Raw genomic sequence first — 25,297 nt, forward strand, 5'->3', positions numbered from 1 at the left:
ATGCTCGATTAACCCCTGAAGAGGACACTGTGGAGTCTACGGTAGCATCAAGCAAAACTCTATCAAGATTTCGAGTCCACATTTTCCTAGCAGGTCTGGATCAGGAGTTTAACCAGGCTAGGAGCGAAATCCTAAGGAAGGATCCACCCCTCGATCTTGAATCATCGTATGCCTACATTCGCAAAGACCATAGTCAAAGACAATCAATGGAGGAACCCAAGCCAGAACCTGACAGCATGGTGCATTTGGCCTCACGAAATCGAACTCAGAACACCAAAGGAAGAAATAACAAGGGAAATATGCTTATGTGTACTCACTGTGGCGAAGATGGACAATCAAAAACCAAATGCTATGAACTTATTGGCTACCCGGAGTGGTGGGATTTCACAAAGAAACCTAGAAAAAAGATTGGCCAAGCTGCTACTGTCAAGTCTTCACAAACTGAGGAAACGACTATTCCTATAGCAGCTCACACTTCTACAAACACGGGTATGTCCATTAGTAACCAAAACAATCAAAATAACAGGTGTATAATTGATACAGGTGCAAAAGATCATATGACGAATGATCCAGCAAAATTAATTAAGTATCATACTCCAAAACAAGCAAATGTTAAAACCGCAAATGGGGAAATGGCACATGTAGTTGGTGAAGGAACTGTAAAAGTAACAAACTCTATGGATCTTGATTGTGTTCTTGTAGTTCCCTCACTATCTTCAAATTTACTATCCGTCAGCCAAATTACAGAAGCACTAAACTGTTATGTAATTTTTTGGAAAAAATGATTGTGTCTTTCAGGATATGGAAACTCATCAGACTCTTGGCTATGGTACTAGGCGTGGCAGGTTGTATTATCTTGAAGAAAATCATCAAAGTCAAGCATATCATGAAGGAGTAGTGGAAATAAATAAGTGTGGCAATGTTATAGCATCGTAGGCTAGGACATTTATCTTTTGGTTATCTTAGGAAGCTTAAACCTAATTTACTTTCAAATGTAACGGATAGTGATTTCAAGTGTGGTATTTGTGAGTTAGCAAAAAACACAAAATTTTCATATGGTTCTAGCGATAATAAAACTTTCGTTCCATTTATGAAAATTCACTCGGATGTATGGGGTCCTGCTCTTATACCCACTCCTGATGGTGCAAAGTACTTTGTAACCTTTATTGAAGAAAGTACTCGTATGGTATGGGTACCACTCCTTAAACACAAAGGGGAGGTATTCAATGCTTTTGAAGAACTATACAATACTATAAAAACTATGTACAGGAGGGAAGTCCAAATACTCCAGTCCGATAATGGGGGGAGTATATAAACAATCAAATGAAGAATTTTTGTAAGGCAAACTTGATTCACCACCAAAATTCATGTGCTCGGTCATCCCAACAAAACGGACTAGCTGCGGGGAGAAACAGACAACTCCTCGAAATAGTTCGAGCCTCTCTCTTTGATATGGAAGTACCTCGAAAAATTTTGGGGTGAGGCATTACGATCATCTGCGTATCTCTTAAACCGAACACGATCAAAGGTACTAGGTTTTAAACCTCCACTACAAAAGCTTTGTGACCTTACAGGAATACAAACAAGTGATGGTCTTGAACCACGCATATTTGGGTGTACCACATATGTTCACCAAAATGTGGGAAATTTGGAGCCAAGGTCAGTTCGATGCATGTTTCTTGGGTATGCAGATGCAAAGAAAGGGTATATATGTTTTGATCTTATCCAAAATAAGGTTCATGTCACGCGTGATGTTGCATTTCATGAAACAATTCCATACTTTGGTCATGAATGTTCCCTTCAGGGGGAGAAAAACGAAGAAGTGAAAACACATGACTTTCATGAACTATCCATGTTTTTTGATGAAGAAGAAGGTGAATGTGGGAATTACGAAATTCAAATTGATGTCGATACGCCTAGTACCAATAGTGAGCCAGAGCCTAGTACAAACGGAAACCATGAAAACCATGAGCTGGAGTCGGAACAACCTAATACCACTAACACTCCAGATGTTACTAATATCCCAGATGTCAATTCTGGGAATTCTGATGTTGTCTTGCAGGATATGAATGAAGAAGGAAGCGAAAGGCGTTACCCAGTGAGGATCAATCGAGGCCAACCAAAGAGACAATATGTACCTGACTTAAAAGCAAAAGCAAAATACCCCATCGGGAACTTTGTATCACACCACAGGCTTTCAGATACTCATGCTCTAAGGGTAGAAAAAATGTCATCTGTTACTATTCCAAGAGATGTACAAGAAGCTCTAAAAGATGTAAAGTGGAAAAAGGCAATGAATGAAGAAATGGAGGCGCTGCAAAAGAATGAGACATGGGAGCTTGTGAATCTTCCTAAAGGCAAGAAAACAGTAGGATGTAGGTGGATTTATAACATCAAACTCGATGAAAAGGGAAACATAGACCGGTATAAAGCTAGACTCGTAGCAAAGGGATATACACAAAAATATGGCATAGACTATGGAGATACATTTGCTCGTAGCAAAGATGAATACGATCAGAATTTTGATATCCATTGCAGCGAGTAGAGACTGGCCCTTGAAACAATTTGATGTAAATAACGCTTTCTTGAATGGATACCAGGAGGAAGAGGTATATATGGATCCACCACCAGGAACAAACAGCAACGAAAGAGTTTGCAAGTTAAAGAAGGCATTATATGGGTTAAAGCAATCTCCTCGTGCGTGGTTTGGGAGGTTTTCAACCTTTATGAAGAAAATTGGATACAAACAGAGTGATGCTGACCATACGCTCTTCATCAAAGGAGGAAAAGATAAGGTTACAGCTCTCATAGTTTATGTAGATGACATGGTGGTAACTGGAAACGATCATGAGGAAATAACCAAGTTACAAAAGGTTCTTGCTACAGAGTTTGAGTTAAAGGATCTAGGTCACCTAAAGTACTTCTTAGGCATTGAAGTATCTAGGTCAAGAGCAGGAATCAACCTTTGCCAGCGAAAATACGTATTGGATCTACTGGCTGAAACTGGAATGCTAGATTGCAAACTGGTTAATACTCCTATTGAAACTAATCACTCATTGTCAATCAGTGAGAACCAAGTTCTAGCAAACAAAGAAAGGTATCAAAAATTGGTGGGAAAACTTATATATTTGGCTCATACACGACCAGACATTGCGTATGCTGTGAGCGTGGTTAGTCATTTTATGCATGCTCTAGGAGAAGAACACATGAATGTTGTTAATTGAATACTAAGTTACCTTAAGTCATCTCCTGGAAAAGGCTTATTTTTTGGAAGGAACACAGATCGCAACAAGGAACTAGAAGTAAGAGGTTACACAGACGCTGATTGGGGTAGTGATCGAATGGATGGCAATTCTACCTCTGGATACTTCACATTTGTGGGAGGAAATTTAGTGACATGGAGGAGTAAAAAGCAAAAAGTAGTGTCTCGATCAAGTGCGGAGGCCGAGTTTCGGGGAATGGTACATGGAATATGTGAACTACTATGGATAAGAAGAATTCTCATGGATTTGGGAATAGTATTGATTACACCCATGCTATTATATTGTGATAATGAATCTGTTGTGAAAATTGCTAACAATCCTATACAACATGATCGAACAAAGCATGTGGAGATTGACCGGCATTTCATTAAGGACCACTTTGAGAAAAGAACCGTGGAGTTACCACATGTTGCATCGAAAGAGCAGTTGGTTGATATGCTAACTAAGGCTGTGTGTGGAAGAATATTTGAAAGCTCTCTTGACAAGCTGGGAATGGTTGATATCCACTCACCACCTTGAGGGGGAATGTTGGTGAGAGCTTAGTAGATCAGATTTGTTGTGTAATTTCTATCTAGTCCTAACACTCCGCTGTCTGGGAGATTCGGGCCCCGCCCACACTCCGCTACTAACATGCATACAAGTATCACACTAACAACAAACATATCTATCAAACAGTCACATAACTATACTCAAATAATACTACAAGATTCGGGCCCTGCCCACACTCAAATACTAACATATCACATATACGGGCTGGCCTTGGTGCCTTAGACCTGTTCCTACTGAATGATAACTCACCTCTCAAGCTGGATGCTGATATTTCAAGTGAGGAAATCTCCGATGGCTGCTCCAACGACTCCCCGACTATAAATTCACAAGGAAAACTTAGTCAAAAACTAAGAATCCTTTGAAGGGGAAAATGACCATTTTTCCTTCTGAGCTAATTTGGACCATAACCTGGGCCCAATCCCTTTTAACTTTTCTAAGCCTGCTAATGGCCAACTAAAGACCCACTAATGGCCTAATCTTCTAAATTGGGCCCAATTCCTCAAATGGGCCTTTCCTTAATCCCAACCATGTCCTTGGTCCATTATCTAATTTTTGATGGGCCATTTCGGCCCAATAACTGCTAAGCCTAAAGATCGGCTCAAACCGAGGACCAAAAGTCGTAAGCCTAAAATCGGAGAGTACGATGAGCGTACTCCTCTATACACTACACATACTTCTTGAATGGCTTGTAAGATGCGCTTGTTGGCGTGTACACCCAGCGTGCTACTCTGTTAAGCCATCTTCTTCAAAACTTCTTAATCCTTAAAGACACTAAGTCCAAATTACAGATCTGAGTCCAATAACGTCTTAGCCCATAAAGTCGACTACTTGGTGGCTTGCAACCCACCAAGTGATCCCAAACTTAGAATATAGCAATTAACTTCATGAAATGGCTAGATCTCATGCATGGTTATCAATAGGCCCTAAAGATTGAAACTTTACTGCTTATGGGACACATTTAGCTCTAAGGGTGGCAACCCTAAGCCTAAATACGAAGTTGCACCATAAAAATCTGTTCTTTGGACCTAAAAAGGTCCAAAGCTCCATAAAACTAGATCTAAGCATTTATGAGGAAAGTTGGAAGCTTTATACCTCCTATTAGTGCCAAAAGGTGAGGTAATCTCAGATCCTTGAGCTCAGGATACAAAAGTTCATCTTCTCCAACTTCTCTTCTCTTCTAATTCCAAGCTCTACTTCACCAAAACAAGCTTCAAAAGTCCAAACACACACACACACAAGAATGGAGTAAGAGAGGGTTTCTAGGGTTTCTAAGGATGAGGGGATGTAAGGAGGCTAGGGTTTGAGCCATAATGTGGTATTTATATGGCTTAAGCCCTTAACCGATAAATCCACTATTGATGAAAAACGTGTTTTTGATCAGTGGGAGTGATCAAACCGCATGTCTCTAATGATCATTAGAAGCTCCATATCATCTGTTATCTGTGGTGCAATTCCTGATTCTAAAACAGCCACCGGATATATTAAGTCGGTTGAGGAGCAATTCAAGGGTACCTCTAAAGGCCATGCTAGTACTCTTATCCTTAAAATGCTCACAACTAAATATGAAGGATCTGGTGGTGTCCGAGAACACATAATGGTAATGAATGACATGGCCAACAAACTTAAAAGTATGGAAATGGAAATTTCTGAAGGTTTTTTAGTTCACTTTATTATGATATTTTAATATTGTAGTTTAGCTAATTTATGATTATAATTTAGTTTTTGCATTACTTTAACATTATTAACCAATTTATAATAATTATTAGAAAGAAATTGAAAAGTGATGGAGGTTTCAAATGAATGCGGTGCAATGTGTTGCACAAAAACATCTATATAGTTGAAATGTTTACAAATATATTTTTTTTAAAATATAAGAATAACGTTGTTGTTAAATTTTATATACTAATTCGTATACTAAGTTGATATAATATATTGATTATTTTGAATTATATGATAATATATATATATATATATATATATATATATATATATATATATATATATATATATATATTATAACTGCATAACAATTAATAAAATTAAATATAATATATGGTTTAATGTTATTTATAGTTGTTGTTTTTGTTAATTAATTTTTTTTAAAATTTATTTGCTTAACATTTTAATTTCTATCATTATAATTATTTAAAACATCAAACATTGTTTTTTTAATTTTAAAAGTAACAATATAATCATTTATGTAAGGTTATTTTTAACTATTGTTATTGTAAGTTTTTATAAGCTATTTATTTTAAAACTTTTAACGATTATAAAAATATCTTTAGGAAATATTGTAATTAAACTGATATTACAATTTAGTTTTTGCATTTAGCGCTACAACTTATTACTTTTAACTAAAATATTCTTTGGGTTTTTTAAGTGGAACTTGAATTTATATTTAGGTTCACACTGTAATGTTATATTTAAATTAACAATTTAAGTATTTTGTCCAAACAGTTCAAAAATTGTAGCTTTAAACTGATAATGATTTACATACAACAACATATTAAATATAATAAATTAAGTATAATATATTAAATGTTAATGACATAACTTTCTAAATAAAAGTAAAGATATTATGTTAATATTGAAATTTAATTTATTTGTGGTTACGCTATATGTTTGATATTTATTTAACCTTATTAACCAACTTATAATCATTATTAGAAAGATACTACAATTTATCACTTTTAACTATTTAAAAAAGATTCTTTGGATTGTTTAAGTTAAACTGAGATTTATATTTAAGTTGACCATGTAATATTATATTTAAATTAATTATTTAAGTATTTTATACAAATTGTTCAAAATTTGTAGCTTTAAAATGATAACGGTTTATATCCAACAATATATTAAAACTAATAAATTAAATATAATATGTTAAAAGTTAAAAAAACATAACTTTATAAGTAGAAGTAAATATGTTCTTTTATTATTGAAATTTAGTTTATATATGATTATACTTTATGTTTGATATTTATTTAACCTTATGAACCAACTTATAATCATTATTATAAATAAATTAAAAGGTTATGGGAATTTCAAATAAATGTGATGAAGGAATCGTGCATGAGAGTTTCAAATGAATGTGGTGAAAGGAAAAATGTTTCATTTATAAGTTTACTAGACGAATTCACGTACGTTGCACAACATATATATTGTTAAAATATTGAAAAATATATGTTTAAAATGGTTATGTTGTTAACATTAACTTTGACATAATATTTTGAACAATATTATTCATTGACATCAACCCACATTCCTCATTAATAAAATTAAATACAATTACCAATTTAATATTATTTTTAACAACTGTTATGATTGGTTAATTTAAATTTTTTACTTAAGTGATTATTTTCTAATTTAAATAATGATGTTCATTTAAAATACAATTTATTTGTTGTTAACGTTATGTAATTTATAAATTGATGTTATTATCATTTAAAATTATTGTTCTTTAGTTTTAAACCACTTATTACTATTATTAAGTTAAAGAATATTTTTAAGAAACACTTAATACTACTATTAAAATGTTAAACACACACTAAATAATAAATTAATAAGATAGACAATTTGCATTCAAAAGAGACCTACATGGATAATATGACATATCCATGATTTTTATAATTTGATTTTATTATTTATAATTATTGTTATTAGTTTTAAAACCACTTATTATTAATAATAAATAAAAGAAAACTTTTAAAAGACACTTATTATTATAATTAAAATGTTAAACATGTACTAAAATATAAAGTAATAAGATAGACAATTTGCATTTTAAAAGAGACTTACATGGATACTATGGATAATATTGCATATCCACGATTTTTAATTAATTATTACTTTGAAACAACACAAACATACAAACATATATACAATATTTAATTAAATATTATCTATATAACTTTCTATAACATATGATCGATAACATGAATCTAATCTAATTTACATTAAAGTTTCAACCACAACATGACTGTTTTAAAAGAATACTTAAACCAAGAAAAATATAAAATAAGAATTAACATATAACAAACTTACAAACTAAATCTTTAAAATAATAACATGGCTCGAAAAATGGTCCAAAGCCTTGAAACCAACACAAAACCTTTAAACTTATTTTCTTTGTAAATTATGCATGTGATTTGTATTTGTGTGTCTACTCAAATAGAATGACATTTTTATAGTAGACTGTATCTCATAGGTTTAACTGTGATGATAGTGGTCCGGTCGATTTATTTTATGTTTTCTTTCATCCATTGTTTAGACTTTATTGGGTCTATAGGATTTTCTGAGCAAACTTTTTTAAGTAAACTTTCAATTTTTGAAAAAATTTCTTGGTTAAGTAAAAAATTTGAACTCTTCCTCATTCTCCCACATTTTAAAAGACAAGGTTTCTTCAATTTTTCTTTGAGAGATGTTGACAGGTTCTGGTTTTTTAAATTTTGTATTATTTTTCATTGATTCTAAAAATCCATGTTTTCCACTTCTATAAGCGTTTGTGATTTTATCAACAATGATTTGAACACCATTGTTGTGGAAAGTAACTGTTTTGAAATTTTGTACAAATGGTCTATACAAAAGCATAAGTTATTTCCTAGGATGAAATTTATTCCACATTCTTGTTGGTATATAGAAGGGATATGGAATATTTCTCCAGCAAGTCTTATCTGTAAATCAACACATTTTTTGTTGATAATTACAGTTTCTTTTGCTATAGAAACCTTTATAGGTTTTGGAGTGTTAATCCAATGTTCTTTTGGAATAACATATTTACTTGCGATACAAAGACTGGCTCCTATATCAATATAACAATTTAAATCAATTTGTTTGTATCCGACGAATCTAAATTGTAACGACGTAAATTTTCAAAACAATTTTTCATTTTTCAAACAACATAATTATCATTTAAACATTCTCAAATCTCATGTTCAACAATTGTCATCAAATAAAAACATATCCCACGATCACAAATAAGGTCTTCTGTCTGTGTGTACGGATCATGTCGGCGCCTTCCTGCGATCGTCACTAGTACCTGAAACACATAACACATAACACTGTAAGCATAAATGCTTAGTGAGTTCCCCAAAATACCACATATAACACATATTAGCCAGTCGAGGCTATAACTCTGTTTGACCCCCTGGTCAATATGTCTCAGTGGGACCCTCCAGTCCTATAACTCAGTGGGCCCTCTGGCCCTAACTTTGTGGACCTTCTGGTCCTAACTCTGTAAACTCTGGATCATACATAACACAAATCACATAAAATCATATCATATAGATAGCATACAAGATACTCTGTCACATAGCTCTAATTACCACTCTAGGTAAAGTACAGTGAGAAGACTCACCTCAGGTAACTCGGTAAATCTCGAACTCGGTAATACTGGTAGCCTCCCCCTAATTACATGGAATCATTACTCTAATCAATACAACTCTCAAGGCTAGACTAATCCCTCTCTAAGTTCTCCCAGAAGGTTAAAAGACCATTTTACCCCTCTCATGGCTCAAAGACCCAAACATTGACTAAACCCTAAAAGTCAACAAAAGTCAACTCTCCGGGTTACGCTGCGCGTGCCAAACCTGTAAGCTGGGTGTACCCGGCCACCTCACAGAATCGGGGTACGTGACCCCCTACGTTGCGCATACTGGGATTACGCCCCGCGTAAGTCCCAGTTTCATACTCCTTTGATTTTGGGTCTTAAACGGTTAAGACACACGTCTAACTTTCAGATCTGACTGTCCCTAAGCCTCTTAATCCATAAAGTCGGTGACTTTAAGCCTTTCCATGGCTGTAAAAGTCACCAACACCCAAATCATTCCATTTCCAATACTTTAAAGCCCATAACTCAAGCATGACTCCATAATGACGACCAAGTTGGGATTTTTATGGATCTGCAACACATATATCACTGAAATGGGACAGATCTAGGTCCATGAAGTCCCTTTTGCTCATAAAGTCTCCACCTTTGGAACTTAAACCCTAATAGATAAAGATATAGATATAGATATTAATATAGATACTTATTTTGATTAAGAGAAAATTAAAAAGGAACAAAGACCAAAAGAATACACGATCGTTGATACAAATTGTCCATTGACTTCCATGTTGACTTTAAAGTCATGCGAGGCATACAAAGAAACTACTTGGATCTCTTATGTATCATTTTCCTGTGAACAAATTCACGAGTTCTGTGTATCATTTCCGACTTAAATCTATTAAAATAATAATATATCTTTTCTAAATTCATACAGGTTTATGCATTTCAATATATAAAAATAATACTATAGTTTTTAAATAATGTGATTCAAGAGATTATTGCAAGTATTAGATTACGATATAGTTTTTTCATCCACATGAAAAGAAAAATAGCCAATGGCCAAAAAAAAAAATTAATTTTGTGGATACAAATCAAACGTCAACTTCCATGTATATTACGTTTGTCATTGGAAAAATAAATATAGATAAAGGCCAAATGCATATGGATACAAAATTCCCATTGACTTTCAAGTCTCCCATCACAATGTTTGATTGATGTACTCATTAGTTTGTAACTTGTAACTTTAGTATGATAAATTAAAATTATTGTTTTCATATTATAAAATAAGACAAATAAAATAACCAAATGAGACAAATAAACAAAGTGAATGTTGCATGTGATTTGGAGAGACTGATGTCTCAAATGTGAGGTCTACGTTGAACATCTTGGTTAAATATCTTGAACAATTTTTTAGAGTAAATTACAAAAATGGTCACTGCTATTTTTTAATCAACTACAGTGTTTTCAATTGTAACCAACCGCCGTTATGATTTGATTTGGTTTTGGTTAGGCTATGCTCCCTAACAAATATTATATGATTAAATTGTCCGTAACATATTATTAATTTTTTTTCTAAATTATTCTTTTTATTTTTTATTTTAGGGTAAATTACAGAAATAGTACCTGTGGTTATACAATAATTTTGGATTGGGTCCTTGAAAGATTTGTATTGCTGATTTGATCCCTAGGGTTTTAATTTATTTTGAATCAAGTCCCAATCATTAACATTGTTTATTTTCTTCCGTTAAATACTTTTAAATTACTATTTCACCCTTGATGTCCGCCCACCAGCCCTTTTAGATCTCTTGTCGTCTGTTTCTCATACCCATCACATTGTCCGTCACTACAACATCGACCCTCTGTCGTCACTCGCCACCCCACTCAACCCCTAACCTAAGCACCCTTACCAGGTAGTTCTATTCCTTCTGTTCCCTCTCGTTCTTCTCTATTTGCGGATATCTGGAGGTAGAAGACGAACGCGTCGAAGCCATTAAAGTTGTTGTGGTTTTTTGTAAATCAATTTATGATTATTTTTTTTTTTTTGGTTTCTTGTTCATTGATATCTAGGGTGCGCAATCGATTTCTGGATTTCTTGTTCAGGAATTATTATTTTTTTTGGTTAAACGAGTGTACTTGCGTTTTTTATTCATCGATTTGCACAGCCCAAAAACCCCATTCCCCAATCCAGGTTCTAAAATTTCGACCACAGCGGATGGTGCGCCAAAGCTCGTATCAGGAAGGAACAAAAAACAAGGGTATTCATTTATTTGGAATTTTTGTTCATGAAATGCATATGGGTCTTTTGTTAATTAATGGTTTGTATTAGAAAGTAACACAAAAAGAGTGACGCCGGAACCTTTTGAAGATTTATGGACTGCATGTAAGATGAATATTGATGGATTTCCTGGAGAAGATGAAGTTGTGGTCTTGTGGGTGGTTTCCCGGAGAAGAAGATGGTGAGGGGTGGGTTGGGTAGAGGAGTAATGGGGTTAATATTTGGTTTATAGAATCGATTTGAAGGTTGTCATGAATGTGCAGGTTTTTGAAAGGCTAATATGTAGGTCTGATGCTTGGCAATTGGTATCAATTTGCATATTTTATAAGGGATATTATTGAGCTTTTCATTTGGAATTGATTTGCAGGTCCAATGCTTGGGATCGATTTGCATTCATCCGGTGGATATGAAGATGTGGAGGAGAGGTAAGGCTATATAAGTAAATTCACATACTTTTAACATTTATGAACTAAACGGTGTTAATAATAGGTGACTTAACTCAAAATGAATTGAAAACCTAGGAATGAAATCAGCACTAAAAATCTTTTAGGGACCTAATCCAAAATTTTCATATAACTGCAGGGACGATTTCTGTAATTTATCCTTTATTTTAAAAAGAGTTGGCCGGCCAAATTTTCATTTGAGTTGTGGATACAGATTCTCCATTGACTCAGTCTTCCAATATTGCAACAAGTTATTCTTCATTTATGTCTTTATAAATGTACTCGTTACTTGATCATAATATTCCATTCTTACATCATCACAATTCATCTTTCAGTTTAAACTTTCTTCTAAACTAAAATTGAGTTAGGTTCATAATGGAAAAGTGGAGGGGTTTGGGGCTCCATCTCATTTTCGTATGTGTTTTTTTGTTTGCAGCCACATATACTTGTTTGGGGCTTGGAAATGTTAGTGTCATCTGCTCTGAGCACGAGCGACTTGCTCTTCTCAACTTCAAACACAGTATCCAAGATCCTTTTGAAATGTTGTCCTCATGGGTTGGAAATGAGTGTTGCATGTGGGAAGGAATCCAGTGTGATGCTGTCACTGGAAATGTTCAACGCCTTAAACTTAATGCAGATTCCTACTACGACTTCTTTACTCGTAATAAGGTGAGCTCTTCTTTGGCAGAGTTGAGGCATCTCAAATACCTCGACTTGAGTGGGAATGGTTTTTTTCTAGGAAGTCAGATCCCTGAGTTCATTGGATCCTTTAAACAGCTGACCTACCTCAATCTATTTGATGCTGGTTTTGAAGGTATTATTCCTCCTCAAATTGGAAATCTTTCTAATTTAAAGGTTCTTAATCTCGGTTCAAACTTTTTAAAGGCGGATGAAATTGCATGGATTTCTCGCCTTCCGTCACTCGAGCTTCTCGACTTGAGTTCAGTGGATCTTAGTGGAGCACAAAACTGGGATCAAACTTTGCTTCACATGACTCCCTTGTTGAAAGAGTTAAGTTTGTCGAATTGTCTACTTTCCAATGTTGACCTTGGTGCTTTTCTTAATTTGAGTAGAATACTTCCCAACATCAAACACCTCGATCTTGGCTTCAATTCTTTCGAAGGTCCACTCCCTACCTTTTTTCAAAACATGACCTCCCTCACATTCCTCGATCTTTCCGTCTTTAATCTTAGTTTGGCATGGAACTTTCCAGACCTACTAAGCATGATCCCTTCTCTATCAGAGCTGCATTTGTTTGATTGTGGGCTCAATAGGACACATCTATCTTCCCTTCGTCTTAATTTCAGTACACTTTCTAACATCCAACACCTCGATCTTAGCTTTAATCCACTTGGAGGCATATTTCTGTCCTTTTTGACTAACATGAGCTCCCTAAGAGTCCTTGACCTTTTGGATACCATGTTGAATTCATCCCTTCCTATTATGCCTAAACTTCTAGAGCTTCATCTTTCTTATAACAAGTTTAAGCAGATTGAGCATGTTGGAATCTGGAGACAGTGCCACCTGCAACAGTTGAGAGTGACAAATAATGAATTTGGTATGGAAATGATTGACTCACCAAAAAACGCATCAGAATGCTCCCAGGATTCTTTGGCGAATTTAAGTGTTCTTGATCTATCGTACAACAGACTGGTTGGTTCAATCCCTGAATCTCTGAGTAGATTAAGATTTTTAGAAGTGCTAGATCTATCTCAAAATCACTTGACTGGTCCTGTTCCAGAGTTCCCTGGTAACCTTACCAAACTTGACCTTTCTTCTAACTAATTGACTGGTTCAATTCCAAAGTCCCTTGGAACATTAGCAGCTTTAACAGATTTGAATCTAAGTTCTAATTTGTTAAATGGGTCTATTCCACTTTCAATAGGGAAACTTGCCAAACTCCGTTCTCTCGTTCTCTCCAACAATTCTTTAGAAGGAGTAGTTACCGAAGCCTATTTTGCCAACCTTTCCATGTTGAAGGACTTGGATGCTTCTTCTAACACTAAGTTGACATTCAATGTTTCACGTGGGTGGATACCTCCATTCCAATTAAAATCTCTTAATCTCAGTTCTTGCAATATCAGTAATGGATTCCCGCAGTGGCTTCGAAAACAACAGAAGCTTCAAATCTTAGTGTTGTCAAATGCTACACTTTCAGGACCTCTGCCCACATGGTTGCGGAAGATGCCCATCATTCCTGTCTTAGATCTCTCTCACAACAAATTCAGCGGACCTCTGACAAACCTTCCCAATGGTGGAAATGATAAAGTGTATACATATTCTCCTGAGCCCGCATTACTTCTGGAATATAACCTTTTCAATGGGTCGATTCCAAGGTCATTGTGCAGAAGAACATATTTAGTAGGACTTGATCTTTCCAAAAATATGTTAAGTGGGAAAATTCCCAACTGTTTGGGGAATCTGAAGGATTTGACTAACATGATATTAAGCTCAAATTGGCTCTCTGGTGTCATTCCAAGTTCAATAGCTCTTAATTCATCATTATTTTGGTTAAGTTTGAATGACAATAACATTATTGGTGAACTTCCACGAGAATTGGCAAATCTACAACTTTTGCAAGTCTTAGATTTGGGTGATAATAAGTTCTCTGGAAATATACCAAAATGGATTGGAGAAAAATTTATAGATTTGGTAGTTTTGAGGTTACACAAAAACAACTTCACCGGTAGAATTCCTCGATCTCTGTGCAAAATTTCAACTCTTCAAATTTTGGATCTTGCATACAACAAATTAACAGGGACCATCCCCCGTTGTGTAGGAAAGTTAAATGGCATGGTTGAGAGTCACTCAATACCTTTGTATCATTCCGCTTCCGATTATGATAAGAATGTGATTCAGGGCATGAAAGGTGTTGATCTTGAATATACAACAATTTGGGGTATGGTTTATAACATGGATCTTTCAAGCAATAAGCTTGTGGGAGAAATACCGGTCGAGCTAACTGCACTTTCTAAGTTAGTGGGTCTCAATTTGTCTAATAATCATCTCAGTGGGGAGATTCCACACAACATTGGAAAGATGACAGAGTTATTTTCTCTTCAAGCATGGCAGCTTTGCACTTTTTGAGCCATTTGAATTTGTCATACAACAACTTGTCGGGTCAAATTCCAACAGGAAATCAACTGCAAACGCTTAATGATCCTTCAATATATGCTGGGAACAAACATCTATGTGGGCCTCCATTGCCAAACACTTGCTCAAATCATCACGATCCAACAACAACAAGAAGCAAGAAGAAACACAAAGCAACTGATGAGTGGATGAAGGTATGGTTGTTTTACGGGGACATAATGAGTGGTTTTGTAACAGGGTTTTGGGGTGTTATTGGAGTTGTGTTGTTCAAGAAGCAGTGGAGACAGAAGCTTTTCATGTTTGCTGAGGTAATGGTAGACAAGATATATGTTGCAGTCATGCTAAGAGTTTCCAAAATCAAGAAAGGAAGAGAAGCTGCATAGATCCTCTGGAATGCAAGTAGGTCTCCAGTATATATTATCAATGATTGTTTTTCTTTTTAGAAATGCTATTGTGCTTATTATTATTATATAATAGTTTTTTGTATTTTGAATTTGTATGACTTTTGTAATATATATGGGTGTTGTTTAGAGGTGGCAATTTACAAAATTTATACTGTATTGGGTATTTATACATGATCAAGTTGTAGATTAGACTACTATGGATTTGAGTTGTAGGATTTTTTTTTTCTTTTTAATTCTGCTATCTTGCTTCCGACTTTCTGTTGCTGCTCTCGCCCCTGACATGCTGTTGATCCATCAACTTTCATCCACATTGGTCCAGATAAGTAAGAACCAAGTAATCTACTCATTATTTATTTCTTCATTTGTAAATTTTCTAGTTCTAGTGAAGAAGGATGTGTGGGTGAAAGGTGGAAATTTTTTGTTGGATTTGGTATTTATAAAAGATTAAGGTCTGCTTGTATGAATACGCAATGGTAGTGGTCTTGGTTGATTATTTGGTTCTACTGCTCTCATGAGTTTGCATGAAAGTTATGAGATTAGATGAAAGGTTAATCAGTATGTAAAATGTCATCCTTTTTTTGTTTGTATGCATCTAGCTCTTTTTCCTTACAAATTTTCCATGTATCTGTAATTTCTGATTTTTAACATCATTGTAATATTTCATCTCTTTTTTTTTTTTTTGTCCTACATGATTGATACGAACATGTAGGAGTTTGTGCATGAACGATTCTTAAGAAAGAAGAGGTAGATTTTATAACATTTAGTCAAATATATTTCCGCAAATATCCTTGTACATTTCCTCTGAATTTAAATTGTCTGTGCAGTGAAAACAAACCCGAACATATTGCTTGAGTTTTTTTTTCATCACGTATTTTTTTGATTTGACAAAGATAGTTGTGTTATTACCATTTCATCGGGTGTTCAAGCCCTTGATGTGTATTTGAGCAATTTCTTGATGTTCCTTTTTAGTTTGTCAATGTGCATAGATTGACATGACTCATGAGTCCATGTCAATGATATAATGAATATTTGATTGAAAACTTGTTTTATTAGAGAATGGACATTTAGTTTGTCAATGTACACAGGCTTCATATCCTTTTTGTTCACTTCTTTTAGATGTAAGTAATGAGTCATTGAAGCATGCATAGTCTTTTGTTTGATAGAGTTGTTCATCTCTACTATCTTGCTTCCTTGTTTCTTTTGAACCATCTCATCATTTTACTCAATTTTCTCGTCACTTATGATGCATATTTATCATCTTTTGAGGCATAAAGTGAGTTACTTTTGAATGCTCCCCCTTTAATCATCCTTCTTCCTTGTAAACAGTTTCTGTTCAAAATTTTACAAAGACAATTGCTTCTTCAATAGTAGCAAATTTGTATTGTCCTGTAAAGATCTTAATGCTACTCACTACTAGTTTTCAAGAATCAATATCATGAAAAGTGTTGATCAAGAAAATGGAAGAAGTTGGTATATAGTTTGAACATGTACCTTTCAAGCAATAAACTTGTGGGAGAAATATTGGTTGAGCTAACTGTACTTTCTATGTTTATAATATAGCTTAAGATAACATTTTATATTATCTTTTTATTAATTTATTATCGAGGGAACCAAGCTATTTGTCAAAATTTGCATTTTTTAAAATAAATAAAGTTGTAGCGTTTTTTTTTCGTAAATGGAATAAACATACAATTATTGAAGTAAATATAGAAACATGTTATATATATATATATATATATATATATATATATATATATATATATATATATATATATATATATATATATATATATATATATATATTAAGAAACATGAATGTTGTAATATTATCTTGGAAAAAATAAATCGACCGGTAGTCTTAATTACAAGATGAGGGTGAAAGTGGGAGATATGCATACGGAAATGTCATTTAATGATAAACACAATCATTGTGTACGATTTCAGGATTGAAGGTCCTGCTGAAAGCTTCTACCAACCTTTGGCTGTTCCAATGGTCACTATCTCTGTGCGGCAATACTTTTTCAGTTTTCCAACGATGAAAACTGGATCAGTGTCCCCAGTGACAGTCAGTGTCTTGTCTCTCACGCCGAAAGTTATGGACTCAACCCCTGTATGTATATATTTCAAAACCAGCTTTAGTCAAACATATGGTTTCACATGAAAATAGAAGGAAAACAAAACAAACATAATATATTATTAACCTGAAAGGCTGGAAACTGCCTTCATAACTTTCCGTTTTCCTTTATCATCGTGTACATCCACTTTGACAACCACTTTCTGCAATTGAATACAAAGTAATAACAACCAACCATGAAAGTCAATCTCCAGAATGAATTTAAACGAGGCTAAAAAGAGTAAGTTTGGTTTTATTTTTGCAGCATGGTTTTAGGCTTTCTTCTGCAGATATAGACAACATATCCATGTTCTCATCTGTAATAGCTAGCTAGGTTCAGCAGCAATTTTATTTTATCTTTCCTAATTTCTTACTTCATTTTTTGGACCATAGGTATATATATGATTCCACGAGTCAACAATCTTTTCAATGAAATATCCCATTGAAAATGTAGAGAATTAATTCACAAAAGTATTATATATGCTGGAATGATATTTTACAAGAATCATTTCTTTTATTTATTTATTTATTTTTAAGTATTTATGCAGTTTCTGTAAAAAAAATCAATTTTCAGGAAAGTAATTTAACAATTTTTATAATTATCTAAAATGATTAATGAAACAGATAAGATAATTACTTATGCAGTTCCTGTGACAAATTCAGAATCCCACAACCGAAACTCCCCCTAAAGAGGTAAATGACGGTACGTAGAAGAAACTGCCGACAGGAAATTAATAAGCCTTAAAACAAAAATAGCAAAACAATCATACAAAGAGAAAAAACCACTACAGTAGAAGGCAAAGTAGGGGGAAATTCCATAATGGTGAAGTAAGGGAATACTGAGAGTAATAATCACATTTACCTAATCATAATGGTAGAATCAGGAGGAAAGTGGGAGACAGATGGAAATACTATTTTGTAGACTTTGGTTTTCAAAAACACACATTACCACTGACTATCAAATGAGAACATGCAAAAGAAGAAGTTTCAGAAAGTGAGTTAAGTCCACAGACCTGTGTGTAGTAAGGCCGCCATAAGATCTCAATCGAAGACTTTGAATCATGTTGTCGGATTGTAAATGTGTTTGAACCATCTTCATTTTCCTTGTCCCAAAATAATTCCGAGCAATCTGTTGTTTTCACCTCATCACCTTTACTTCCCCAAGGAACAAGCTCACCTCCAACATAACTGTTAGCTGCTAAACCACTCAGATGCCCTCCGTCTATGGAAAATGATATCATATTGTATGAAGAATTTAACAATGATGTGTGCCTCAGTGAACTAAAGGAAACGTATCCTATGATTGACACACTTCCATCATATTTAGGATCTGCTGGTGCTTCACTAGACCCTTGCCAAAGCACGGAGAGAATATCTTCATCCACCTCCTGCCTGATGATTATATTTACTCGCGGATGTCTTGCTTTGGTAACAATGCATATTAAGAGCCCAGAAAAGTCATTGTACCAATCATATGGAAGACGCAATGTAAATTTTGTTCCCTTAAACAGCCTACTAACATACCCCCTTGGAATCATCTGATATCCAAGATTGACACTGATAAAGCGATCTTCAAGAGCATTTCCCTGCCACGGAAAACACGTTCAATTATTCTGCTTTTTGGGTTTTATATAAAGAGTGAAATTCCAAACGTAAAGGTAAAGTAAACCTGGAGCATGGAGTCTAGTAATATGTCACCAACAAGTGGACCAAGTTTGTTGCCCCCACACAATGAGACTTTCCACAACCACTTACAGTTTGAAATATCTCCGAAGCTTTCAAGTGAGAAACAATAATCCGCTATAACAACAGCTATACTTGATGGCAGCTCCCACAATTCTACAAGTAATTGGCACCATGACACGTCCAGCCATTTGAGCTGAGGAAGTCGCCATCGACTAAAACTTAGTCGTGAAAAATGATTTCCTTTTAGATTGAGTTCTTCCAAGTTGGGAAACTCCCAAACAGCAGACTCAATGTCTTTATCTCCCAGATTGCAGTACCGGAGATTTAACTTTCTTAACCCTCTGGGAAAAAACCGTAACACTGTATTGTTGTTGCGAGGTAAACAAGGCTCCTCTAAACAACATTCTTCTACATCAATCAGGTCCTCTACTGGGTTTCTAATTTTTGTGTCACCACTCGTCCAACAAGTAACGACAAAGTTTGAAGAATACTTTTTGTAGGATCCAACTTCTTTCCCACTAATATTCGAATGAAGATGCAGTAAATCGTTCATTCTCTGTTGGATCCCCGAGAGCTTAAAAAGTTTGGGGCAATCTGATAATGAAAGGGTCTCGAGTTTCTTTAGTCGCTTAATCGGTGGAAATATCTTAAGACCAGAACAAAACTCTATAGATAGGAAAATGAGCCTTTCCAAGTTTCCAATCGATGGATGAATCTTTTTTAAACGCTGGCATCCACGAAGAATGAGTCTTTCAAGATTTGGAATTCTATCAAAATCTGGTGTCATGATTAGGTTACTCAATCTAACAAGTTCCAAGATCTTCAGATTTGGAAGATGCTGTTCCATACAAGTGCAAACAAGTCAAAGTATATCAAGGTAATAAGAGCTTAAAGTAAATTAAAAATATATACACGTGAAACAAGTCAAAACATATGAATTATATACGAAAAAATTTATACTATTTGCAAAAGTTTGGGCTTCAGACGGCCCCTATTAAAAATGGGTACCGATTCGTACACAACAAAAAATTTTCATACAAAAACATTCGACAACTCCATAAAACATAAATTATTGTGTATGGAGAAAAATTGTTGTGTACGAATCACTTCCTATTAAAAATATATAAAAATGCGACTAAAACATTCGACAACACAATCCAAATAACCAGTTTAACAAATGAACTGGACAGGTTATAGTTGACCTGAATCATGAACACCTCTAACTTGACGAAGGGAGATTCCTACCTTACATGATGTGGATCTTTTTTAACAAGCCTTTGATACTTTTTGGTCGTGTTTATCACCACCACAAATGAAGAGGGTTATCTTTTATATTTAATTAAGATTAGTATTTCCTTAATACTTATCTTTTAATTTTGGTAAGTAGGGTTCAACAAACATTATAAGTATGACCTTAGAATCAATTTTATGAACGTTTTGAGTCTTAGACTTTTGGAGACCCCTGTTTCTCGAGTTACGTTGAGGTTCAGATCATGGGACGGATTGAAGTATCGATTATTGGAATGCTTCCAACCATTTAATGACGGAACTATGATACAACTGGTCGTTTCGGTCATGTTTATCAGCTCCCAAATAAATAGGGTTATCTTTTACATATGTACTCCCTCCGTCTCATATTAATAGTTCATGTTTCCTTTTTGGTTTGTCTTAAAATAATAACTTACTTTTAAAAATAAATGTCCCTTTTACCAAAATACCTCTTATTATTAGTTAATCTACCATAGAATTAAATACAACAAAAGGTTGGAATTAAATGCACCAAAAAGGTATAATTGTCATTTCATTTAATAAAGTTAGAGCTAATTAATGTTTTATTAATTTGTGTATTTTTTTGTCTATGGACAATAATTTTGGGATGGAGGAGGAATATATATATATATATATATATATATATATATATATATATATATATATATATATATATGAGACGGTTCACTTGAGATTAAAAAAAAAAACTAAGATCTTGAGATTCAGCCTCAGCCACATATTTCTCATTTACCGCTCTAACGCTCCAGTGTACCACCGACATAAATGATTATATGGCAGAGAGGTATAATCATATATGATTATACATGTTTATACGTATATGTCTAATCATTTATACATATATGTCTGTTCGCAGATTGAGTAATCATATATGATTATGACAGTTGGTGGCAGAAGAGGTGGTGGTGGCAGAGGTGATGGTGGTATAAATGACGAAGGTGGCAGTGGTGGGGTCGGCTTGTGTCAAAGATGGTAGTATTAGTGGTGGCGGTGGCGGTTGTGGAGGTGGGGATGGTGGCGGAGGAGAAAGGAACAAGCGGCTATATAATCATTTATGATTATAACAGATCTGTTGCGCCGGTACGCCGGAAGGTTAGAACGGCACGCCGGTTATGAAATATGTAGCTAAGGTTGAATCTCAAGATCTCTATTTTTTTTAATCTCAACGGAACCTATATATATATATATATATATATATATATATATATATATATATATATATATATATATATAAATATATAAAGATTAGTATTTTCTTAACAGTTATCTTTTTATTTCGGTAAGTAAGGCTTGACAAACATTACAATTATGACCTTAGGATTGTTTTTATGATTATGGAATAAACATTATGGGTCTTAGACTTTTAGCTAGAGACCCCTGTTTCTTGAATTACAGGAACAGTTTTTGTTTTTCTTTGCATCTTATTTCTGATTTGTATCAGCGTTATGTTTAAGATCAGATTGTTTGATTGTTTAATTGTTTGATTGAGCATGGAATGTGATGTGGAGCTTACAATTCAATCATCACACTTATTCCTAACAATTTAATATTTATCGTAAAAAAAGAAGATAATCCCATATATAAAAATTCGGCATCAATAAAACTAAAAAATAGAACCAGGTTAAAAACCAGAAAACACGAATATAAAATAAAAATAGAGGTTTACTACAAGTGATATTGCTTAATGACACCAATGACCATTGACATAACTATGTGCTCATAGGCATATAACTAATAATTTCCTCTCTGAATTAGGCAAGTCAGGTCTATAATTCTTCATCCACTTTGTTTTAATTTGTTATTTAGATAGAGTATATGAATTACCTTACAACCCCTCCAAAGTCGTTTCTTCGAGATGTCATCCAATATCAGACAACAAAGGTTCTCTGGTGGAAAGTTGGTAGGAAATGGACTTGCAAGATCACCTCTCCAATCAATCCACCGGAGGTTTTTCAGGTTTGCAACCGAAGGAAGTTCTACTAGATCATAGCTATTGCATTGAAATCTTATTGCTTTAATCATGTCAAGTTCCTGTAATAGATGCAAAATGATATCAGGATTCTAGAACATCTTCCTTCTTCCAAACTATATATATATATATATATATATATATATATATATATATATATATATATATATATATATATATAACATGCAAAGATAGCTTAATCATTACCTTCGTCGCATCCATAGCACAAATTTTTAGAACATCTTCCTCCTTCCAAATTCTACTATGTTTTTCTGGATTCTCAGGGTGTTCCCCTCTAACAATGTAGCGTCCCATTTCTTGCAACAGATCATGCATATCAAACCTTCCATCTGAAATTGTTATGAGCGCCTTTTCTAACAACACCTTTATGCCTATAACAGGGTAAAAACCACAAGCATCAAGCATTGCCATTATCCTTCCATTTTTATACCAACCTCTGAAGAAGCATGCAATATCAAGAAACAACTCTTTCTCAACCGGTGTAAGTCCATCAAAGCTGATTTTTAGCTTTTCCACAATATTTGTATCTGGGATGTCTTTCAATCTGGCTATTGCACTCCTCCACTCATTAGTGTCTTTGCCACATAGAAAACAACCAAGAACTGTAAGTGCTAATGGGAGTCCACCAGCATAAGAAACCACACTTTTTGAAAGCAGCTCATAATCTTCTTTATGTTTGTGACCACATGGTGCATGCTTGCAAAAGAGCTCCATAGCCTCATCATCGTTTAACAAGCTAATATTGTGTATCTCATCTACTCTGGGCGCAGTAGTTGATATTACATGTACATCTCTTGTTGTGATTATTATTCGGCTTCCTTCACCGAACCAATCATGTGATCCAGCTAAAGCTTTTAATTGGTCAAGCTGATCGACATCATCAAGAACAATCAGCACCTTTCTACGGCATAACCTATGTTTTATCATGTGTTTTCCTTCCTCAACTCTCTCTACCTGCACTATCTTGTCTCTCAAAACACCATAAAGAATTTTTTGTTGCAATTCTTCTAACCCTTTCTTACTTGATTTCTCCCGGATATTTTCTAGAAAGCAACAACCATCAAACTTTCTAGATATTTCCTCATAAACAGAAGATGCAAGAGTAGTCTTACCACCACCTCCAACCCCCCATATTCCAATCATCCGCACACCACCTGAACCGATTTGTAACTTCGTTTTCAAACTTTGCACACGAGACGCTATTCCAATAAGGTTGGCATTTGCGCTTGGACTTACTAGCTGCAACCTCTGTGAAATTTTTTCAACAATTTCTATGATAACCTTTGATTCATGCCTTCATGTTGAAATTTGGACATACAACAATAATTAAAACATGCTCACATTACAATAGAGGTAAATTTGGTTTATGCTCCATGCTCCATTAAAATGAAGAAAAGGAGTATTAATCACCCTTTATATTTCTTAGAAGTTGTAAAGTCAATAGCACAAGTAGTTTGTAACTATTTTCTTAGGAAAAGCAAATGATATCAAATAGTTAAAATTAAAGGAAGATGGCTTTGTTGTTGTAAATTGAAGCAAGGGATTAAATACAGAATTAAAATTAGAATTAGAACTCAATTAAGTCTATAACAGTTCAGGTAGACCAGGATATGCTGGAGTTTTGGTTGAGGTTGCTGCTGATAGAGCACACATGATTTAAGCATAAACAGTGCAGAAAGAGAAAGAAGATTACCCGTTGGCAATGTGCTTTGGTTCCCATCCAGAAATGTTACTTGCATCTACAAGTGCTTTTCTCCATGATTCAACCTTGGTTTTGTTCTCCAACTCATGCTTAACAAATGCTTCTCCATATTTTTGTTTCTGTTTTCGAACTTCAGATGGATCAACGCCATAAAATATGGGTATAACTATTTGGCCTCTCGTATCTTTGCATTTCATGATATGTGCAAGTTCATCTAAGCACCATGAAGAATCTGCATAGTTTTCAGAGAATATGATGACGCCAATCTGTGACTCTTCTATAGCCTTCATAAGAGATGGATTGATCAATTCGCCCCGAGGAAGTGTCTCGTCGTCTTTGTAAGTGTATATCCCTTTTTGTACAAGAGTTGTGTAGAGATGATCCACAAACGTCTTGCGAGTATCCTCTCCTCTAAAACTTATGAAAACATCATGATTCCATGATTGAGAAGAAAAGGCTGGAGATGATGATGAAGATGCCATTGGTATGTTGATTTGTTGTGAGAGAATGTATGCAGTTCCAGCACCTCAATGAAACAAACTATCTCTGTAGAGAGAGAGAGAGAGAGAGAGAGAGAGAGAGAGATGAGTTTCCAAGAAATTTCCAATTAATGAAAGCTCAAGAAATATCTCACCACTTGACATGTTGACTTGTTGAGATAGCTACAATACACACACACACACACATATATGGAGAGAGAGAGAGAGAGAGAGAGAGAGAGAGAGATTTGAGTATCCAAAAGAATTCCAATTTCCGAAAAGCTTAAAAAAAGATGAATCGAGTTGATTTCAGATTGATGATCTGCCAATATAAGCAAGGCACTTTATTGATTATCCACATTAGCAAAAACTAACATTTTATTCACCAAAATTACCCAATTTGTAATCTAAAACCTTATAAGATGATATTTGGCCCAAGTTGTTGTCATTTCATCCTCCACGTCATTTTCTAAGTATACAAAACATGATGAGGAACAAAGTTCTACAATTCAAATTATCTTAAAGTGATGAGCATTATTATTGTTATTATGACTAATAATAAAAGGGTTAGATACTTATTTATGCAACGATGTTTTATCTTTTTTGGAGCTCTTGCAACATTGTTCATTTTAATACAAAATAGACAATAAAGTTTCATGTTAGTGCCAAAACATGTATTATGACCTTCTA

At 34.4% G+C, this 25,297-nt stretch overlaps 3 protein-coding genes across 3 annotated transcripts; 1 reads left to right on the forward strand and 2 right to left on the reverse strand.

Moving 5' to 3' along the window:
• Positions 1–5,211: 5,211 nt before the first annotated feature.
• On the forward strand, positions 5,212–15,329 carry LOC128127774 (receptor-like protein EIX2). Its single transcript, XM_052766461.1, has 7 exons — positions 5,212–5,464; positions 11,462–11,564; positions 11,643–11,673; positions 11,778–11,835; positions 12,290–13,603; positions 13,739–14,757; positions 14,865–15,329. Exons 1-7 carry the CDS (start codon positions 5,212–5,214, stop codon positions 15,327–15,329), a joined length of 3,243 nt encoding a protein of 1,080 aa, XP_052622421.1.
• Positions 15,330–17,189: 1,860 nt separating this feature from the next.
• LOC128128104 (uncharacterized) lies at positions 17,190–19,074 on the reverse strand. The gene is made up of 3 exons (XM_052766924.1): positions 18,477–19,074; positions 17,552–17,627; positions 17,190–17,458 (listed from the first exon to the last, which is right to left on the reverse strand). The coding sequence occupies exons 1-3, from the start codon at positions 18,999–19,001 to the stop codon at positions 17,319–17,321; spliced, it is 741 nt and encodes a 246-aa protein (XP_052622884.1). The 5' UTR covers positions 19,002–19,074; the 3' UTR covers positions 17,190–17,318.
• A 16-nt stretch (positions 19,075–19,090) lies between these two features.
• LOC128127775 (disease resistance protein Roq1-like) lies at positions 19,091–24,616 on the reverse strand. Its single transcript, XM_052766462.1, has 4 exons — positions 24,120–24,616; positions 22,613–23,720; positions 22,261–22,467; positions 19,091–19,987 (listed from the first exon to the last, which is right to left on the reverse strand). Exons 1-4 carry the CDS (start codon positions 24,608–24,610, stop codon positions 19,091–19,093), a joined length of 2,703 nt encoding a protein of 900 aa, XP_052622422.1. The 5' UTR covers positions 24,611–24,616.
• Between the last annotated feature and the right edge of the window lie 681 nt (positions 24,617–25,297).

Source organism: Lactuca sativa, chromosome 8 (genome assembly GCF_002870075.4).
Source record: "Lactuca sativa cultivar Salinas chromosome 8, Lsat_Salinas_v11, whole genome shotgun sequence".
Lineage (NCBI taxonomy): Eukaryota > Viridiplantae > Streptophyta > Magnoliopsida > Asterales > Asteraceae > Lactuca > Lactuca sativa.